The following is a 19,070-nucleotide window of genomic DNA, read 5'->3' as shown; positions in this document are numbered from 1 at the left end:
AGCGAGTCACTGAGCGAGCGAGTCACTGAGTGTGCGAGTCACTGAGTGAGTGAGTCACTGAGTGTGTGAGCGAGTCACTGAGTGTGTGAGTCACTGAGTGAGCGAGTCACTGAGTGTGTGAGCGAGTCACTGAGTGAGCGAGTCACTGAGTGTGCGAGTCACTGAGTGTGTCAGCGAGTCACTGAGTGAGCGAGTCACTGAGTGTGTGAGCGAGTAACTGAGTGTGTGAGTCACTGAGTGTGTGAGTCATTGAGTGTGTGAGCGAGTCACTGAGTGTGTGAGTCACTGAGTGAGTGAGTCACTGAGTGAGCGAGTCACTGAGTGTGTGAGCGAGTCACTGAGTGTGTGAGTCACTGAGTGAGTGAGCGAGTCACTGAGAGGGCGAGTCACTGAGTGTGTGAGCGAGTCACTGAGTGAGCGAGTCACTGAGTGAGCGAGTCACTGAGTGTGTGAGTCACTGAGTGAGTGAGTCACTGAGTGAGCGAGTCACTGAGTGTGTGAGCGAGTCACTGAGTGTGTGAGTCACTGAGTGAGTGAGCGAGTCACTGAGAGGGCGAGTCACTGAGTGTGTGAGCGAGTCACTGAGTGTGTGAGTCACTGAGCGAGCGAGTCACTGAGTGTGTGAGTCACTGAGTGAGCGAGTCACTGAGTGAGCGAGTCACTGAGTGTGTGAGTCACTGAGCGAGCGAGTCACTGAGTGTGTGAGTCACTGAGTGTGTGAGTCACTGAGCGAGCGAGTCACTGAGTGTGTGAGTCACTGAGTGTGAGAGTCACTGAGTGTGTGAGTCACTGAGTGTGTGAGAGGGTCACTGAGTGTGTGAGTCACTGAGCGAGCGAGTCACTGAGCGAGCGAGTCACTGAGTGTGTGAGTCACTGAGTGTGTGAGAGAGTCACTGAGTGTGCGAGCGAGTCACTGAGTGTGTGAGTCACTGAGCGAGCGAGTCACTGAGCGAGCGAGTCACTGAGTGTGTGAGCGAGTAACTGAGTGTGTGAGTCACTGAGTGTGTGAGTCATTGAGTGTGTGAGCGAGTCACTGAGTGTGTGAGTCACTGAGTGAGCGAGTCACTGAGTGAGTGAGTCACTGAGTGTGTGAGTCACTGAGTGAGCGAGTCACTGAGTGAGTGAGTCACTGAGTGTGTGAGTCATTGAGCGAGCGAGTGAGTCACTGAGTGTGTGAGTCACTGGGTGTGTGAGAGAGTCACTGAGCGAGCGAGTCACTGAGCGAGTGAGTCACTGAGCGAGCGAGCCACTGAGTGTGTGAGTCACTGAGTGTGTGAGAGAGTCACTGAGTGAGTGAGTCACTGAGTGTGTGAGTCACTGAGCGAGTGAGCGAGTCACTGAGTGTGAGAGCGAGTCACTGAGTGAGCGAGTGAGTCACTGAGTGTGTGAGCGAGTCACTGAGTGTGTGAGTCACTGAGTGTGAGTCACTGAGCGAGCGAGTAACTGAGTGTGTGAGCGAGTCACTGAGTGTGCGAGTCACTGAGTGTGTGAGTCACTGAGCGAGCGAGCGAGTCACTGAGTGTGTGAGCGAGTCACTGAGTGAGCGAGTGAGTCACTGAGTGTGTGAGTCACTGAGCGAGCGAGTCACTGAGCGAGCGAGTCACTGAGCGAGTGAGTCACTGAGTGTGTGAGTCACTGAGTGAGCGAGTGAGTCACTGAGCGAGCGAGCCACTGAGTGTGTGAGTCACTGAGTGTGTGAGAGAGTCACTGAGTGAGTGAGTCACTGAGTGTGTGAGTCACTGAGCGAGTGAGCGAGTCACTGAGTGTGTGAGCGAGTCACTGAGTGAGCGAGTGAGTCACTGAGTGTGTGAGCGAGTCACTGAGTGTGTGAGTCACTGAGTGTGAGTCACTGAGCGAGCGAGTAACTGAGTGTGTGAGCGAGTCACTGAGTGTGTGAGTCACTGAGTGTGTGAGTCACTGAGCGAGTGAGCGAGTCACTGAGTGTGTGAGCGAGTCACTGAGTGAGCGAGTGAGTCACTGAGTGTGTGAGCGAGTCACTGAGTGTGTGAGTCACTGAGTGTGTGAGTCACTGAGCGAGCGAGTAACTGAGTGTGTGAGCGAGTCACTGAGTGTGTGAGTCACTGAGCGAGCGAGCGAGTCACTGAGTGTGTGAGTCACTGAGTGTGTGAGTCACTGAGTGAGTCACTGAGTGTGTGAGTCACTGAGTGTGTGAGTCACTGAGTGAGTCACTGAGTGTGTGAGCGAGTCACTGAGTGTGTGAGTCACTGAGCGAGCGAGTCACTGAGTGTGTGAGCGAGTCACTGAGTGAGCGAGTCACTGAGTGTGTGAGTCACTGAGTGAGCGAGTCACTGAGCGAGCGAGTCACTGAGCGAGCGAGTCACTGAGTGAGTGAGCGAGTCACTGAGCGAGCGAGTCACTGAGTGAGCGAGTCACTGAGTGTGCGAGTCACTGAGTGTGCGAGTCACTGAGTGAGTGAGTCACTGAGTGTGTGAGTCACTGAGCGAGTGAGTCACTGAGTGAGTGAGTCACTGAGTGAGTGAGTCACTGAGTGAGTCACTGAGCGAGTCACTGAGCGAGCGAGTCACTGAGTGAGCGAGCGAGTCACTGAGTGTGCGAGTCACTGAGTGTGTGAGCGAGTCACTGAGTGAGTGAGTCACTGAGTGAGCGAGTCACTGAGTGTGTGAGCGAGTCACTGAGTGAGTGAGTCACTGAGTGAGTGAGTGAGTCACTGAGTGAGTGAGTGAGTCACTGAGTGAGTGAGTGAGTCACTGAGTGAGTGAGTGAGTCACTGAGCGAGTGAGCGAGTCACTGAGCGTGCGAGCGAGTCACTGAGCGAGTGAGCGAGTCACTGAGTGTGCAAGTCACTGAGTGAGCGAGTCACTGAGTGTGTGAGTCACTGAGTGAGTGAGCGAGTCACTGAGCGAGCGAGTCACTGAGTGAGCGAGTCACTGAGTGAGTGATTCACTGAGTGTGTGAGTCACTGAGTGAGCGAGTTAGTCACTGAGTGTGAGCGAGTCACTGAGCGAGCGAGTCACTGAGTGAGCGAGTCACTGAGTGAGCGAGTCACTGAGTGTGCGAGTCACTGAGCGAGCGAGTCACTGAGTGAGTCACTGAGTGTGTGAGCGAGTCACTGAGTGAGCGAGTCACTGAGTGAGTCACTGAGTGTGTGAGCGAGTCACTGAGTGAGCGAGTCACTGAGTGTGTGAGCGAGTCACTGAGTGAGCGAGTGAGTCACTGAGTGTGAGCGAGTCACTGAGCGAGCGAGTCACTGAGTGAGTGAGCGAGTCACTGAGTGAGTGAGCGAGTCACTGAGTGTGTGAGCGAGTCACTGAGTGTGCGAGTCACTGAGTGTGTGAGCGAGTCACTGAGCGAGCGAGCGAGTCACTGAGTGTGCGAGTCACTGAGTGTGTGAGCGAGTCACTGAGCGAGCGAGTGAGTCACTGAGTGTGTGAGCGAGTCACTGAGTGAGCGAGTCACTGAGTGTGCGAGTCACTGAGTGTGTGAGCGAGTCACTGAGCGAGCGAGCGAGTCACTGAGTGTGCGAGTCACTGAGTGTGTGAGCGAGTCACTGAGCGAGCGAGTGAGTCACTGAGTGTGAGCGAGTCACTGAGCGAGCGAGCGAGTCACTGAGTGAGCGAGTCACTGAGCGAGCGAGCGAGTCACTGAGCGAGCGAGCGAGTCACTGAGTGAGCGAGTCACTGAGCGAGCGAGCGAGTCACTGAGCGAGCGAGCGAGTCACTGAGCGAGCGAGCGAGTCACTGAGCGAGCGAGCGAGTCACTGAGTGAGCGAGTGAGTCACTGAGCGAGCGAGCGAGTCACTGAGCGAGCGAGTCACTGAGCGAGCGAGTCACTGAGTGAGCGAGTGAGTCACTGAGTGTGCGAGCGAGTCACTGAGTGTGCGAGTGAGTCACTGAGTGTGCGAGCGAGTCACTGAGTGAGCGAGTGAGTCACTGAGCGTGCGAGCGAGTCACTGAGCGAGCGAGTGAGTCACTGAGTGTGAGCGAGTCACTGAGTGAGCGAGCGAGTCACTGAGCGAGTGAGCGAGTCACTGAGTGAGCGAGTCACTGAGTGTGCGAGCGAGTCACTGAGTGAGTGAGTCACTGAGCGAGTGAGCGAGTCACTGAGTGAGCGAGTCACTGAGTGTGTGAGCGAGTCACTGAGTGTGCGAGTCACTGAGTGTGAGCGAGTCACTGAGCGAGCGAGCGAGTCACTGAGCGAGTCACTGAGCGAGCGAGCGAGTCACTGAGTGTGCGAGCGAGTCACTGAGCGAGCGAGTCACTGAGTGTGTGAGCGAGTCACTGAGCGAGCGAGCGAGTCACTGAGTGTGCGAGCGAGTCACTGAGCGAGCGAGTGAGTCACTGAGTGTGCGAGCGAGTCACTGAGCGAGCGAGTGAGTCACTGAGTGTGTGAGTCACTGAGCGAGCGAGCGAGTCACTGAGTGAGCGAGTGAGTCACTGAGTGTGTGAGCGAGTCACTGAGCGAGCGAGCGAGTCACTGAGCGAGCGAGCGAGTCACTGAGCGAGCGAGCGAGTCACTGAGTGTGTGAGCGAGCGAGTCACTGAGCGAGCGAGCGAGCGAGTCACTGAGCGAGCGAGCGAGTCACTGAGCGAGCGAGCGAGTCACTGAGTGTGTGAGCGAGCGAGTCACTGAGCGAGCGAGCGAGCGAGTCACTGAGCGAGCGAGCGAGTCACTGAGCGAGTGAGCGAGTCACTGAGTGTGTGAGCGAGTCACTGAGCGAGTGAGCGAGTCACTGAGTGTGTGAGCGAGCGAGTCACTGAGCGAGCGAGCGAGCGAGTCACTGAGCGAGCGAGCGAGTCACTGAGTGTGCGAGCGAGTCACTGAGCGAGCGAGCGAGTGAGTCACTGAGCGAGCGAGCGAGTCACTGCGTGAGCGAGTGAGTCACTGCGTGAGCGAGCGAGTCACTGAGCGAGTGAGTCACTGAGTGTGAGCGAGTCACTGAGCGAGCGAGCGAGTCACTGAGCGAGCGAGCGAGTCACTGAGTGTGTGAGCGAGCGAGTCACTGAGCGAGCGAGCGAGTCACTGAGCGAGCGAGCGAGTCACTGAGTGAGCGAGCGAGTCACTGAGCGAGTGAGTCACTGAGTGTGTGAGTCACTGAGTGTGTGAGTCACTGAGTGTGCGAGCGAGTCACTGAGCGAGCGAGCGAGTCACTGAGCGAGCGAGCGAGTCACTGAGCGAGCGAGCGAGTCACTGAGTGAGCGAGCGAGTCACTGAGTGTGTGAGCGAGTCACTGAGCGAGCGAGCGAGTGAGTCACTGAGCGAGCGAGCGAGTCACTGCGTGAGCGAGTGAGTCACTGCGTGAGCGAGCGAGTCACTGAGCGAGTGAGTCACTGAGTGTGAGCGAGTCACTGAGCGAGCGAGCGAGTCACTGAGCGAGCGAGCGAGTCACTGAGTGTGTGAGCGAGCGAGTCACTGAGCGAGCGAGCGAGTCACTGAGCGAGCGAGCGAGTCACTGAGTGAGCGAGCGAGTCACTGAGCGAGTGAGTCACTGAGTGTGTGAGTCACTGAGTGTGTGAGTCACTGAGTGTGCGAGCGAGTCACTGAGCGAGCGAGCGAGTCACTGAGCGAGCGAGCGAGTCACTGAGCGAGCGAGCGAGTCACTGAGTGAGCGAGCGAGCCCCTACTCCTTCCCCCCTCCACCCCAAACCTCGGCTCTGCGCTGGGCCCTCTCCACGCCCCTGTTGTGGCAGCCTCTGTGTGCGGTCACGCACGATGCTGATCTCGTACACGGGCCCGAACTGCTGGAACAGCTGACGCAGCTCCATCTCGCCCCACGAGCGTGGGATCTGGCCCACAAACATGTTTATGGTGTCCGGGTCGGGCTCGCCGCGGTCCTGCAGGGAGCCGTTCTCCCCCCTGACGTGACACAATCACGCAGGGCTATAGACACAGACAAAGATCCCCCGTGTAGCAGGGCTGTAGGGGCAAGTGCTGTTAGTAGCGAGTAGCAGCAGCAGCGCCTACACACAGACAAAGATCCCCCGTGTAGCCTCTAGCAGGGCTGTAGGGGCAAGTTCTGTTAGTAGCGAGTAGCAGCAGCAGCGCCTACACACAGACGAAGGTCCCCCGTGTAGCCTCTAGCAGGGCTGCAGGGGCAAGTGCTGTTAGCTAGCACCTCACACACAGACAGACAAAGATCCCCCGTGTAGCCTCTAGCAGGGCTGTAGGGGCAAGTGCTGTTAGCGAGCACCTCACACACGGACACAAAGATCCCCCGTGTAGCCTCTAGCAGGGCTGTAGGAGCAAGTGCTGTTAGCTAGCACCTCACACACAGACACAGACAAAGATCCCCCGTGTAGCCTCTAGCAGCGCTGCAGGGGCAAGTGCTGTTAGCTAGCACCTCACACACAGACACAGACAAAGGTCCCCCGTGTAGCCTCTAGCAGGGCTGTAGGAGCAAGTGCTGTTAGCTAGCACCTCACACACAGACACAGACAAAGATCCCCCGTGTAGCCTCTAGCAGGGCTGCAGGGGCAAGTGCTGTTAGCTAGCACCTCACACACAGACAAAGATCCCCCGTGTAGCCTCTAGCAGGGCTGTAGGGGCACGTGCTGTTAGCTAGCACCTCACACAGACACAAAGATCCCCCGTGTAGCCTCTAGCAGGGCTGTAGGGGCAAGTGCTGTTAGTAGCGAGTAGCAGCAGCACCTATACACAGACAAAGATCTCCCAGGTAGCCTCTAGCAGGGCTGTAGGGGCAAGTGCTGTTAGCTAGCACCTCACACACAGACAGAGACAAAGATCCACCGTGTAGCCTCTAGCATGGCTGTAGGGGCAAGTGCTGTTAGTAGCGTGTAGCAGCAGCACCTACACATGGACAAAGATCCCCCGTGTAGCCTCTAGCAGGGCTGTAGGGGCAAGTGCTGTTAGTAGCGAGTAGCAGCAGCACCTATACACAGACAAAGATCCCCCGTGTAGCCTCTAGCAGGGCTGTAGGGGCAAGTGCTGTCAGTAGCGAGTAGCAGCAGCACCTATACACAGACAAAGATCCCCCGTGTAGCCTCTAGCAGGGCTGTAGGGGCAAGTGCTGTTAGCGAGCACCACCTATGAAGGCTACCGGCACTGTGGCACACGAGGGGGTGGGTGGCCAGCACCACGCCCGGCCGCCTTTGTCTCCCCCAGTGCTAACGATGTTCACTACACACAGCACCGGGTACTCATTTGAGGCCGAGTCGACCTAGGGGAGGCCCAGAACCGGTTCAGATAATCGTCACCGGTGTTGGCCGTGAGCGGGAATCGAACCCGGGTCGCCAGGTTCATAGCGCAGCGTAGCGCTAACCGCTACACTATCACTCCCCACGCACAGACACACGCACACACATACACACACACTGACACACACACACGTACAACAACCGCCATTCGCCACTAAGCGGCGGTGACGTCACCACGACGCTTGTGCCAGGCTATGTGCACCCTGAGGCCACGTGAAGTGTCGAACACCCACTGGCAGGAGGTCACTGGGCAGACCCAGGTGCCACGGGTCGACTGACTGAGATGACTGGCTGATGCACCACCTGTGCCCCCTACTGTGCCAACCTGCTGTGCTTTAGCCACCCGGCGCTCCGCTCGTTATTCTGAGCGTCGCTCCTCCGCCCTCCATTGTTGTTGGAGGGCGACTGCCTCCAACTGCCCAGTAGCATCCTTCACGAGCCTCCTCCACAGAGGCCGATCTTGACACCGCTGGTACCAGTCATCAGCAAATCCTCTCAGCTCCACGTCCTCTTGTACCACATCACTCCATCTCTTCTCTAGCCCGTACCGCGCCAGCTTAGCCCCCTCAATCCGGCCGAACAAAAGCTGTTTCGGCATGCGGTGGCTGGGCATGCGGGCTACATGACCCAGCCATCGCAGCCTTCCCCGCCGGAGGAACTCACCGATGGGACCTTGCCCAGATCTTTCAAGGATTTGTGAGCTCCTCACACAATCCAGTCTGGTTAAACCCAGGATGGATCGTAGGCAGGCCAGCCTAAATGTTTCTAACCGGCGAAGATGTTCCATTAGGGGGGTCCACGTTTCGCAAGCGTAGAGAAGGGAGGGAATGACTGTGGCCAAGAAGACCTGAAGCTTAGTGCGGAGCGACAGACCAGGTAGTTTCCACACAGCGTTACGCAACCGATGAAAAGATATTGCTGCTCGACTGATTCGGAGTGAGACCTCTGCTGTTAAACTGGAGCCAGTCATAAGCACACTGCCCAGGTATGGGAAACTCTCCACTCTCTCCACAACTGCCCCATCACCGATAGGGAGTTGTGGGGGTGGAGTGTCCGATGGTACAAAATACCCAGGCAGGTGCTTAGTTTTGGTGGGGCTGATGGTAAGGCCCCACCTCTTAGTGGCACGCTCCAGTCTCAGCAGCAGCGTCTCCAACTCCTCCTCCGAATGTGCAGCTATTACCAAATCATCAGCATACATAACGTGGTTGAGCAATAGGGAGCCATCCCTTGACTGCACCCGGGCGTCGATCAGCCTCCCATTATATATGTACCATATGGAGATTCCCCCGGTACAGCTATTGAAGGCTTCACGAACTACTTGGTCAAAATAGATGTTAAATAATGTGGGAGCCAGAGGACATCCCTGTCGCACCCCAAGGTTAACAGGGAATGGCTCTGACTCCCGGCCACGTAGTTTTACCCGGGCCCGCTCACCATCATGAAGGTCCTTAATGATCGTGAGCAGAGGGTCAGGTACTCCAAAAACACAAAGAACAACCCAGAGCCCAGGCCTACTGATGGTATCATAGGCCTTGACCAGGTCAATAAAGCAGAGCTGTAGGTCTTGTTGGAATTCCCTACACCTCTGCTGTAGCAGACGGACAGAAAATATGGCATCTGTGCAGGACCGCCCTTTCCTGAAACCGCATTGGGGCTCCGCAAGCCTCTCCTCAGCGTGCCTGGCAAGGCGATGTTGAATAATCCTTGCCAGGACCTTTCCCGGCATACTGAGGAGTGAGATGCCCCTGTAGTTGTTACAGTCTGTGCGGTCCCCCTTCTTAAAAAGGGGGACCACCAGGGCATCCTTCCAATCCTGCAGAACCTGTCCAGCGGTCCAGACTGTTGTTATGATGTCATATAGGGCAGTCTGTGCACAAACGCCACCCTCCCTCAGCATTTCGCTTGGGAGATCATCTCTGCCCGCTGCCTTTCCTGGTCTCAGACTCCGGATCGCCTTCAGTACTTCCTCAACAGATGGCACCTCAGCCAGCCACTCACAGGGGGTGACTTCTTCCAATATTTGAGGCACCACAGCCTCAGCAGGGTCATCCTCACTTTGTGCCACGATGTTTTCCTGGCTGAGGGATTTTCCCTCCCCCAGGACCTCAAAGAAATGCTCAGCAAATCTGCAAACCTGTTCCTGGGGGTCGGAGATTGGGTCACCGTTTTTTCCCCTAATGATGGTAATAGGTGTGGCGCTGCAGATTACTTTTTTGATGGAGGTAAATATAGATTTGTGATCACGGGTCACTGAGGCAGACTCCATCTCCTCAGCAACCCGCGACCACCACCCATCCTTGCAGCGCCTCACGGCTCTCCGAACCTCCGAGCGAAGGCTGCGGTAAGCCTCCTCATTCTCTGACGTGGGATTCTGTAACCGATGACAGTGGGCCTGTCGCTTTTTCTCAACCATCCTGAACACCTCCTCTGTCAGCCAGGGTCTCTGGGGAGGTCTGGACCGCGTACCCAAAGCAGCCATTGCAGCTGCATGAGTCACAGTCCTAAACCTCGCCCATTTACCCTCGACATCAGGAGGAGTCGGGGACGATGCCAATCACAGCCGCAAGCAATGATGAAATTCTCGCTTGCAACTTTCATCAGATAACTGAGACCAGGCCACTTTAGGTCGGAATGGGGTCCTGGGTGTACACCCACCACCGGAGTGGAAGAATGGCAGGCGCATCTTACAGATGACTAGTCGATGGTCAGAGGGCAGATCAGCTCCACGGTAGGTCCTGGTGTCAAGGACATGGGCTCGCATCCGCTGGTCCGTCACTATGTAGTCCAGCAGATGTTCTTGCTTGGACCCGGCATGCATCCATGATGTTGTGTGGATGCGCCGATGCCGGAACAGCGTGTTGTTAATTTCAAGCCCATGCGCTGCACAAAAATCTAGCAGCCTCCTACCGTTGTTATTGAGCTGATCTGGCCCATGCCCTCCAATCACTCCAGACCAGGTGCCAGTATCATGACCAACTCGGGCATTGAAGTCACCCAACATGATGACTTTATCGAGGGGCCACTTTAGCCAGCACCTGTGACAGGAGGTCATACACACACAGTGACACACACAGTGACACACACAGTGACACACACAGTGACACACACACACAGTGACACACACACACAGTGACACACACACACACAGTGACACACACACAGTGACACACACACACACAGTGACACACACACACAGTGACACACACACAGTGACACACACACAGTGACACACACACACACACACAGTGACACACACACAGTGACACACACACACAGTGACACACACACACACAGTGACACACACACACACAGTGACACACACACACACAGTGACACACACACACAGTGACACACACACAGTGACACACACAGTGACACACACACACAGTGACACACACACACAGTGACACACACACAGTGACACACACACACGTACACACTCCTACACACTGACACACACACACACTGACACACACACACCTACACACACACTCCTACACACTGACACACACACACACTGACACACACACACACTGACACACACACACACTGACACACACACACAGTGACACACTCCTACACACGTACACACACACACCTACACTCGTGTACGTGTGTGTGTGAGTCCCTGTGCGTGCTCCCACTCACTCGGACTGGACGCCTCCGTCATCGCCGCCTGCCGAGCCCAGGTTCTCGGAGAAGAACGACACGGACGTCATGACGCGCACGGAGCTGCGCGGACACCAACAGCGGCATCAGCGTCAGCGGCATCGTCATCATCACCAGCAGCATCATCATCAGCAGCATCGTCATCGGCATCGTCACCAGCAGCATCATCATCATCATCAGTGGCATCGTCACCGGCAGCGTCGTCAGCAGCAGCGTCATTACCAGCATCGTCATCAGCAGCATCGTCAGCAGCAGCATCATCAGCAGCATCGTCACCAGCATCAGCGTCAGCGGCATCGTCACCAGCAGCATCATCATCATCAGCAGCATCGTCACCAGCAGCATCATCATCAGCATCATCGTCACCAGCAGCGGCATCGTCACCAGCAGCATCATCATCAGCAGCATCGTCATCAGCAGCATCGTCATCAGAAGCATCGTCATCAGCATCGTCATCATCAGCATCGTCATCATCAGCATCGTCACCTTCATTGTAAACAGCAGCATCAGCATTGTCATGAAGCGGCATTTGAGTCGTTAGGATCACGATCGTCACCAGCAGCATCGTCACCATCATTATCGTCACCATCATTATCGTCACCATCATTATCGTCACCATCATTATCGTCACCATCATTATCGTCACCATCATTCTCACCATCATTATCGTCACCATCATTATCGTCACCATCATTATCGTCACCATCATTATCGTCACCATCATTATCGTCACCATCATTATCGTCACCATCATTATCGTCACCATCATTATCGTCACCATCATTATCGTCACCATCATTATCGTCACCATCATTATCGTCACCATCATTCTCAACATCATTATCGTCACCATCATTATCGTCACCATCATTATCGTCACCATCATTATCGTCACCATCATTATCGTCACCATCATTATCGTCACCATCATTCTCAACATCATTATCGTCACCATCATTATCGTCACCATCATTATCGTCACCATCATTATCGTCACCATCATTCTCACCAACATTATCGTCAACATCATTCTCAACATCATTATCGTCACCATCATTATCCTCACCATCATTCTCAACAACATTATCCTCACCATCATTCTCACCATCATTATCGTCACCATCATTCTCACCATCATTATCGTCACCATCATTATCGTCACCATCATTATCGTCAACATCATTATCGTCAACATCATTATCGTCACCATCATTATCGTCACCATCATTCTCAACATCATTATCGTCACCATCATTATCGTCAACATCATTATCGTCACCATCATTATCGTCAACATCATTCTCACCAACATTATCGTCACCATCATTATCGTCACCATCATTATCGTCAACATCATTATCGTCAACATCATTATCGTCACCATCATTCTCAACATCATTATCGTCACCATCATTATCGTCAACATCATTATCGTCAACATCATTCTCAACATCATTATCGTCACCATCATTATCGTCACCATCATTATCGTCACCATCATTCTCACCACCATCATTCTCAACATCATTATCGTCAACATCATTATCGTCAACATCATTATCGTCACCATCATTCTCACCATCATTATCGTCACCATCATTATCGTCAACATCATTATCGTCAACATCATTATCGTCACCATCATTATCGTCACCATCATTATCGTCAACATCATTATCGTCACCATCATTCTCACCATCATTATCGTCACCATCATTATCGTCACCATCATTCTCACCATCATTCTCACCATCATTATCGTCAACATCACTCTCAACATCATTATCGTCACCATCATTATCGTCACCATCATTATCGTCAACATCATTATCGTCACCATCATTATCGTCACCATCATTATCAACATCATTATCGTCACCATCATTATCAACATCATTATCGTCACCATCATTATCGTCAACATCATTATCGTCAACATCATTATCGTCAACATCATTCTCGTCACCATCATTATCAACATCATTATCGTCACCATCATTATCGTCAACATCATTCTCGTCACCATCATTATCAACATCATTATCACCATCATTATCGTCACCATCATTCTCACCAACATTATCGTCAACATCATTATCGTCAACATCATTATCGTCACCATCATTATCGTCACCATCATTCTCACCATCATTCTCACCATCATTATCGTCAACATCATTATCGTCACCATCATTATCGTCACCTTCATTATCGTCAACATCATTATCGTCAACATCATTATCGTCAACATCATTCTCACCAACATTATCGTCAACATCATTATCGTCAACATCACTCAACATCATTCTTAACATCACTCAACATCATTCTCACCATCATTATCGTCAACATCATTATCGTCAACATCACTCAACATCATTCTTAACATAACTCAACATCATTCTCACCATCATTATCGTCAACATCATTATCGTCAACATCATTATCGTCAACATCATTATCGTCAACATCATTCTCAACATCATTATCGTCACCATCATTCTCACCAACATTATCGTCAACATCATTCTCACCATCATTATCGTCACCATCATTCTCACCAACATTATCGTCACCATCATTATCGTCACCATCATTATCGTCACCATCATTCTCACCATCATTATCGTCACCATCATTATCGTCACCATCATTATCGTCACCATCATTCTCACCATCATTATCGTCACCATCATTATCGTCACCATCATTATCGTCACCATCATTCTCACCAACATCATTATCGTCACCATCATTCTCACCAACATCATTATCGTCACCATCATTCTCACCAACATCATTATCGTCACCATCATTCTCACCAACATCATCGTTCTCGGTATAACGGTCGCGCTTTCATGAAATGTACCGTCCTAGTAATGCCAGAACTCCACCACTCCAGGAAGCGGCCCCCCTAAGCTTGCCGTAACGAAAGGGACCGTGGTGAAAACTTCCATTTGAATCTTTCGTGACTGCAAGGATTCGTCCTCTTTGGCTCTTTCGGTAAAGTCACCGCCACGTAGAATGGGAATAACAAAATAATAAATCGATAAAATAACACAATAAAGTTCTCACGACGTTTTCGGCCACAACACAAGCGGCCTCCGTCAGGTGAACGTACGCTGTCCTCCGGACAGTCCAGTCCCTTCACCTGATGGGAGGCCGCTTGCGTTGTGGCCGAAAACGTCGTGAGAACTTTACTGTGTTATTTTATTTCATCAATTTATTATTTTACTCTCATTCTACGTGGTGGCGACTTTACCGAAAAAACGATAGAAGATGGACCGTGGCGATTCACAGCCAACGGACAATTAGAGCCAAGCCGAAACGTATAAAATAGAACGTTTTATAAATGTACAATTTACACTGCTACGACAGAATATGGTAATTGTCATCAGCATGACGTAAGTATATACAAAGTCTGCAGTCGATATACCACATTGGGAAGTGGGTTACAATTGAGTTGCGAGATTTGAGGATACAATAACAACAACAGAGCGAGTTAAATAAAAGCGTGTAAATAAAAAAAGATAACGTTTTAAAGTACAGTAAAAACCTTGGATTGCTAGGAGCATAATTCCGTTCCGTAAAACGTGCTTGTAATCCAAAGCACTCGTACATCAAAGCACTCGGTGTACATCAGTTGTGATCACGTGATGCTCGGCAGTACAAAGCGTGTACTACTGCGCGTATTGCAAGACCCCTCGCTCGTTTATCAAATTAACATTTACTAAAAAAATCTGCTCGTCTTGCAAAACACTCGCAGACCAAGTTACTCGCAATCCAAGGTTTCACTGGTATGTGTTTATTTTAAAAAAAATTTTAACGATAGAATATGGTAATTGTCATCAGCATGACGTAAGTATATACCAGGTCTGCAGTCGATATACCACATTGGGAAGTGGGTTACAATTGAGTTGCGAGATTTGAGGTTACAATAACAACAGAGCGAGCTAAATAAAAGCGTGTAAATAAAAAAAGATAACGTTTTAAAGTACAGTAAAAGCTTGGATTGCGAGGAGCATAATTCCGTTCCGTAAACGTGCTTGTAATCCAAAGCACTCGTACATCAAAGCACTCGGTGTACATCAGTTGTGATCACGTGATGCTCGGCAGTACAAAGCGTGTACTACTGCGCGTATTGCAAGACCCCTCGCTCGTTTATCAAATTAACATTTACTAAAAAAATCTGCTCGTCTTGCAAAACACTCGCAGACCAAGTAACTCGCAATCCAAGGTTTTACTGGTATGTGTTTATTTTTGAAAAAATTTTAACGATAGAATGTGGTAATTGTCATCAGCATGACGTAAGTATATACCAGGTCTGCAGTCGATATACCACATTGGGAAGTGGGTTACAATTGAGTTGCGAGATTTGAGGATACAATAACAACAACAGACAGAGCGAGTTAAATAAAAGCGTGTAAATAAAAAAGATAACGTTTTAAAATACAGTAAAACCTTGGATTGCGAGGAGCATAAATTCCATTCCGTAAAACGTGCTTGTAATCCAAAGCACTCGTACATCAAAGCACTCGGTGTACATCAGTTGTGATCACGTGATGCTCGGCAGTACAAAGCGTACTACTGCTCGTATTGCAAGACCCCTCGCTCGTTTATCAAATTAACATTTACTAAAAAAATCTGCTCGTCTTGCAAAACACTCGCAGACCAAGTTACTCGCAATCCAAGGTTTTACTGGTATATTTTTTTATTCTTAACGATAGAATATGGTAATTGTCATCAGCATGACACAAGTATAACCAAGTCTGCAGTCGATATACCACATTGGGAAGTGTGTTACAATTGAGTTGCGAGATTTGAGGATACAATAACAACAACAACAGACAGAGCGAGTTAAATGAAAGCGTGTAAAAAATATAAAAAACCGAGCAAAGTCGCTTAGTGGGCTTCACCTGGCGAGACGCGCAAAGTTCAACTTCACCTCCCAGTTCAGTAACCCAGACGGCGATGGACACGTTGTTGTTGTTAAGGTACAAGCATTCATTAATTGCAATGGGCACCCGCAGGTATGGATACGCATTCATAAATTAAAATGCACGTGCATGCATGGATTACAATGGGGGCATCCACTGCCACGTGCATACATTCATGAATTCCAATGGGCAGTCATTGTTTCGGATATGGATTCGTTAATTACAATGGACATCACCCGTTAAGCTTGAGCGTTCAATGATTACATTGGGCCCCAATTGTAACGCATATGCGACGATTAATTACAGTGGGTTTCCGTGGCAACGCGCATTGCATATTCATTCATTGTTCATATGCATTCCTTAATTGATATTCGCGTGTAAATCAATGCCAATGGGCACCCATTATTGTTCATGTGCGTTCATCGTCAACAATGCTATTCGTATGTGTTCATGACAATGGAAATCCCATTGTTACCCACATGCGCGAATTACAATGGGTACCCATTGTTACTCGTGCGCGTTAATCACTAGCAACGAGCTGGTCTAACTCTCCTACGCACGAGCGGTGTGACGCTGTGACTAGCAACGAGCTGGTTTAACTCTCCTACACACAGGCGGTGTGACGCTGTGACTGGTAACGAGCTGGTCTAACTCTCCTACACACAAGCGGTGTGACGCTGTGACTAGTAACGAGCTGGTCTAACTCTCCTACGCGCAAGCGGTGTGACGCTGTGACTAGCAACGAGCTGGTCTAACTCTCCTACACACAGGCGGTGTGACGCTGTGACCAGTAACGAGCTGGTCTAACTCTCCTACACACAGGCGGTGTGACGCTGTGACTAGTAACGAGCTGGTCTAACTCTCCTACACACAAGCGGTGTGACGCTGTGACTAGCAACGAGCTGGTCTAACTCTCCTACACACAAGCGGTGTGACGCTGTGACCAGTAACGAGCTGGTCTAACTCTCCTACGCACAAGCGGTGTGACGCTGTGACTAGTAACGAGCTGGTCTAACTCTCCTACACACAGGCGGTGTGACACTGACTAGTAACGAGATGGTCTAACTCTCCTACACATAAGCGGTGTGACGCTGTGACTAGTCACGAGCTGGTTTAACTCTCCTACACACGAGCGGTGTGACGCTGTGACTAGTAACAAGCTGGTTTAACTCTCCTACACACAGGCGGTGTGACGCTGTGACTAGTAACGAGCTGGTCTAACTCTCCTACACACAGGCGGTGTGACACTGACTAGTAACGAGCTGGTCTAACTCTCCTACACACAGGCGGTGTGACGCTGTGACTAGCAACGAGCTGGTCTAACTCTCCTACGCGCAAGCGGTGTGACGCTGTGACTAGTAACGAGTTGGTCTAACTCTCCTACACACAAGCGGTGTGACGCTGTGACTAGTAACGAGCTGGTCTAACTCTCCTACACACAGGCGGTGTGACGCTGTGACTAGTAACGAGCTGGTCTAACTCTCCTACACACAAGCGGTGTGACGCTGTGACTAGTAACGAGCTGGTTTAACTCTCCTACACACAGGCGGTGTGACGCTGTGACTAGTAACGAGCTGGTCTAACTCTCCTACACACAGGCGGTGTGACGCTGTGACTAGTAACGAGCTGGTCTAACTCTCCTACACACAAGCGGTGTGACGCTGTGACTAGTAACGAGCTGGTTTAACTCTCCTACACACAGGCGGTGTGACGCTGTGACCAGTAACGAGCTGGTCTAACTCTCCTACACACAGGCGGTGTGACGCTGTGACTAGTAACGAGCTGGTCTAACTCTCCTACACACAGGCGGTGTGACGCTGTGACCAGTAACGAGCTGGTTTAACTCTCCTACACACAGGCAGTGTGACTAGTAACGAGATGGTTTAACTCTCCTACACACAGGCGGTGTGACGCTGTGACTAGTAACGAGCTGGTCTAACTCTCCCACGCACAGGCGGTGTGACGCTGTGACTACCAACGAGCTGGTTTAACTCTCCTACACACAAGCGGTGTGACGCTGTGACTAGTAACGAGCTGGTTTAGCTCTCCTACGCACGAGCGGTGTGACGCTGTGACTAGTAACGAGCTGGTCTAACTCTCCTACACACAAGCGGTGTGACGCTGTGACTAGTAACGAGCTGGTCTAACTCTCCTACACACAGGCGGTGTGACGCTGTGACTAGTAACGAGCTGGTCTAACTCTCCTACGCACAAGCGGTATGACGCTGTGACTAGTAACGAGTTGGTTTAACTCTCTTACACACAAGCGGTGTGACGCTGTGACTAGTAACGAGCTGGTCTAACTCTCCTACACACAGGCGGTGTGATGCTGTGACTAGTAACGAGCTGGTCTAACTCTCCTACACACAAGCGGTGTGACACTGTGACTAGTAACGAGCTGGTCTAACTCTCCTACACACAAGCGGTGTGACGCTGTGACTAGTAACGAGCTGGTCTAACTCTCCCACACACAGGCGGTGTGACGCTGTGACTAGTAACGAGCTGGTCTAACTCTCCTACACACAAGCGGTGTGACGCTGTGACCAGTAACGAGCTGGTCTAACTCACCTACACACAAGCGGTGTGACGCTGTGACCAGTAACGAGCTGGTCTAACTCTCCTACACACAAGCGGTGTGACGCTGTGACCAGTAACGAGCTGGTCTAACCCTCCTACACACAGGCGGTGTGACGCTGTGACCAGTAACGAGCTGGTCTAACTCTCCTACACACAGGCGGTGTGACGCTGTGACTAGTAACAAGCTGGTCTAACTCTCCTACACACAGGCGGTGTGACGCTGTGACTAGTAACGAGTTGGTCTAACTCTCCTACACACAGGCGGTGTGACGCTGTGACTAGTAACAAGCTGGTCTAACTCTCCTACACACAGGCGGTGTGACGCTGTGACTAGTAACGAGCTGGTCTAACTCTCCTACACACAGGCGGTGTGACGCTGTGACTAGTAACAAGCTGGTCTAACTCTCCTACACACAGGCGGTGTGACGCTGTGACTAGTAACGAGTTGGTCTAACTCTCCTACACACAGGCGGTGTGACGCTGTGACTAGTAACAAGCTGGTCTAACTCTCCTACACACAGGCGGTGTGACGCTGTGACTAGTAACGAGCTGGTCTAACTCTCCTACACACAGGCGGTGTGACGCTGTGACTAGTAACGAGCTGGTCTAACTCTCCTACACACAGGCGGTGTGACGCTGTGACTAGTAACGAGCTGGTCTAACTCTCCTACGCACAGGCGGTGTGACGCTG

At 51.5% G+C, this 19,070-nt stretch overlaps 1 protein-coding gene across 1 annotated transcript in view; it reads right to left on the bottom strand.

Moving 5' to 3' along the window:
- The window catches only part of LOC142907672 (CUGBP Elav-like family member 2), a 43,809-nt gene that overhangs the window by 21,475 nt on the left and 3,264 nt on the right, over positions 1 to 19,070 (bottom strand). Inside the window, exons 2-3 of the mRNA XM_076057287.1 lie at positions 10,845 to 10,928; positions 5,627 to 5,835 (exon numbers count right to left, since the gene is read on the bottom strand). Coding sequence (XP_075913402.1) covers positions 5,627 to 5,835; positions 10,845 to 10,915 — 280 coding nt within the window. The 5' untranslated portion in view covers positions 10,916 to 10,928. The remainder of the gene's footprint in view (positions 1 to 5,626; positions 5,836 to 10,844; positions 10,929 to 19,070) is intronic.

The sequence above is a fragment of the Petromyzon marinus genome, chromosome 80 (genome assembly GCF_048934315.1).
Source record: "Petromyzon marinus isolate PM22_M1 ecotype Great Lakes invasive population chromosome 80, UKy_Petmar_22M1.pri1.0, whole genome shotgun sequence".
Taxonomy (NCBI): Eukaryota; Metazoa; Chordata; class Hyperoartia; order Petromyzontiformes; family Petromyzontidae; genus Petromyzon; species Petromyzon marinus.
The sequence above is the reverse complement of the archived record's forward strand: the minus strand, read 5'-3'. Positions and strand labels throughout refer to the sequence as shown.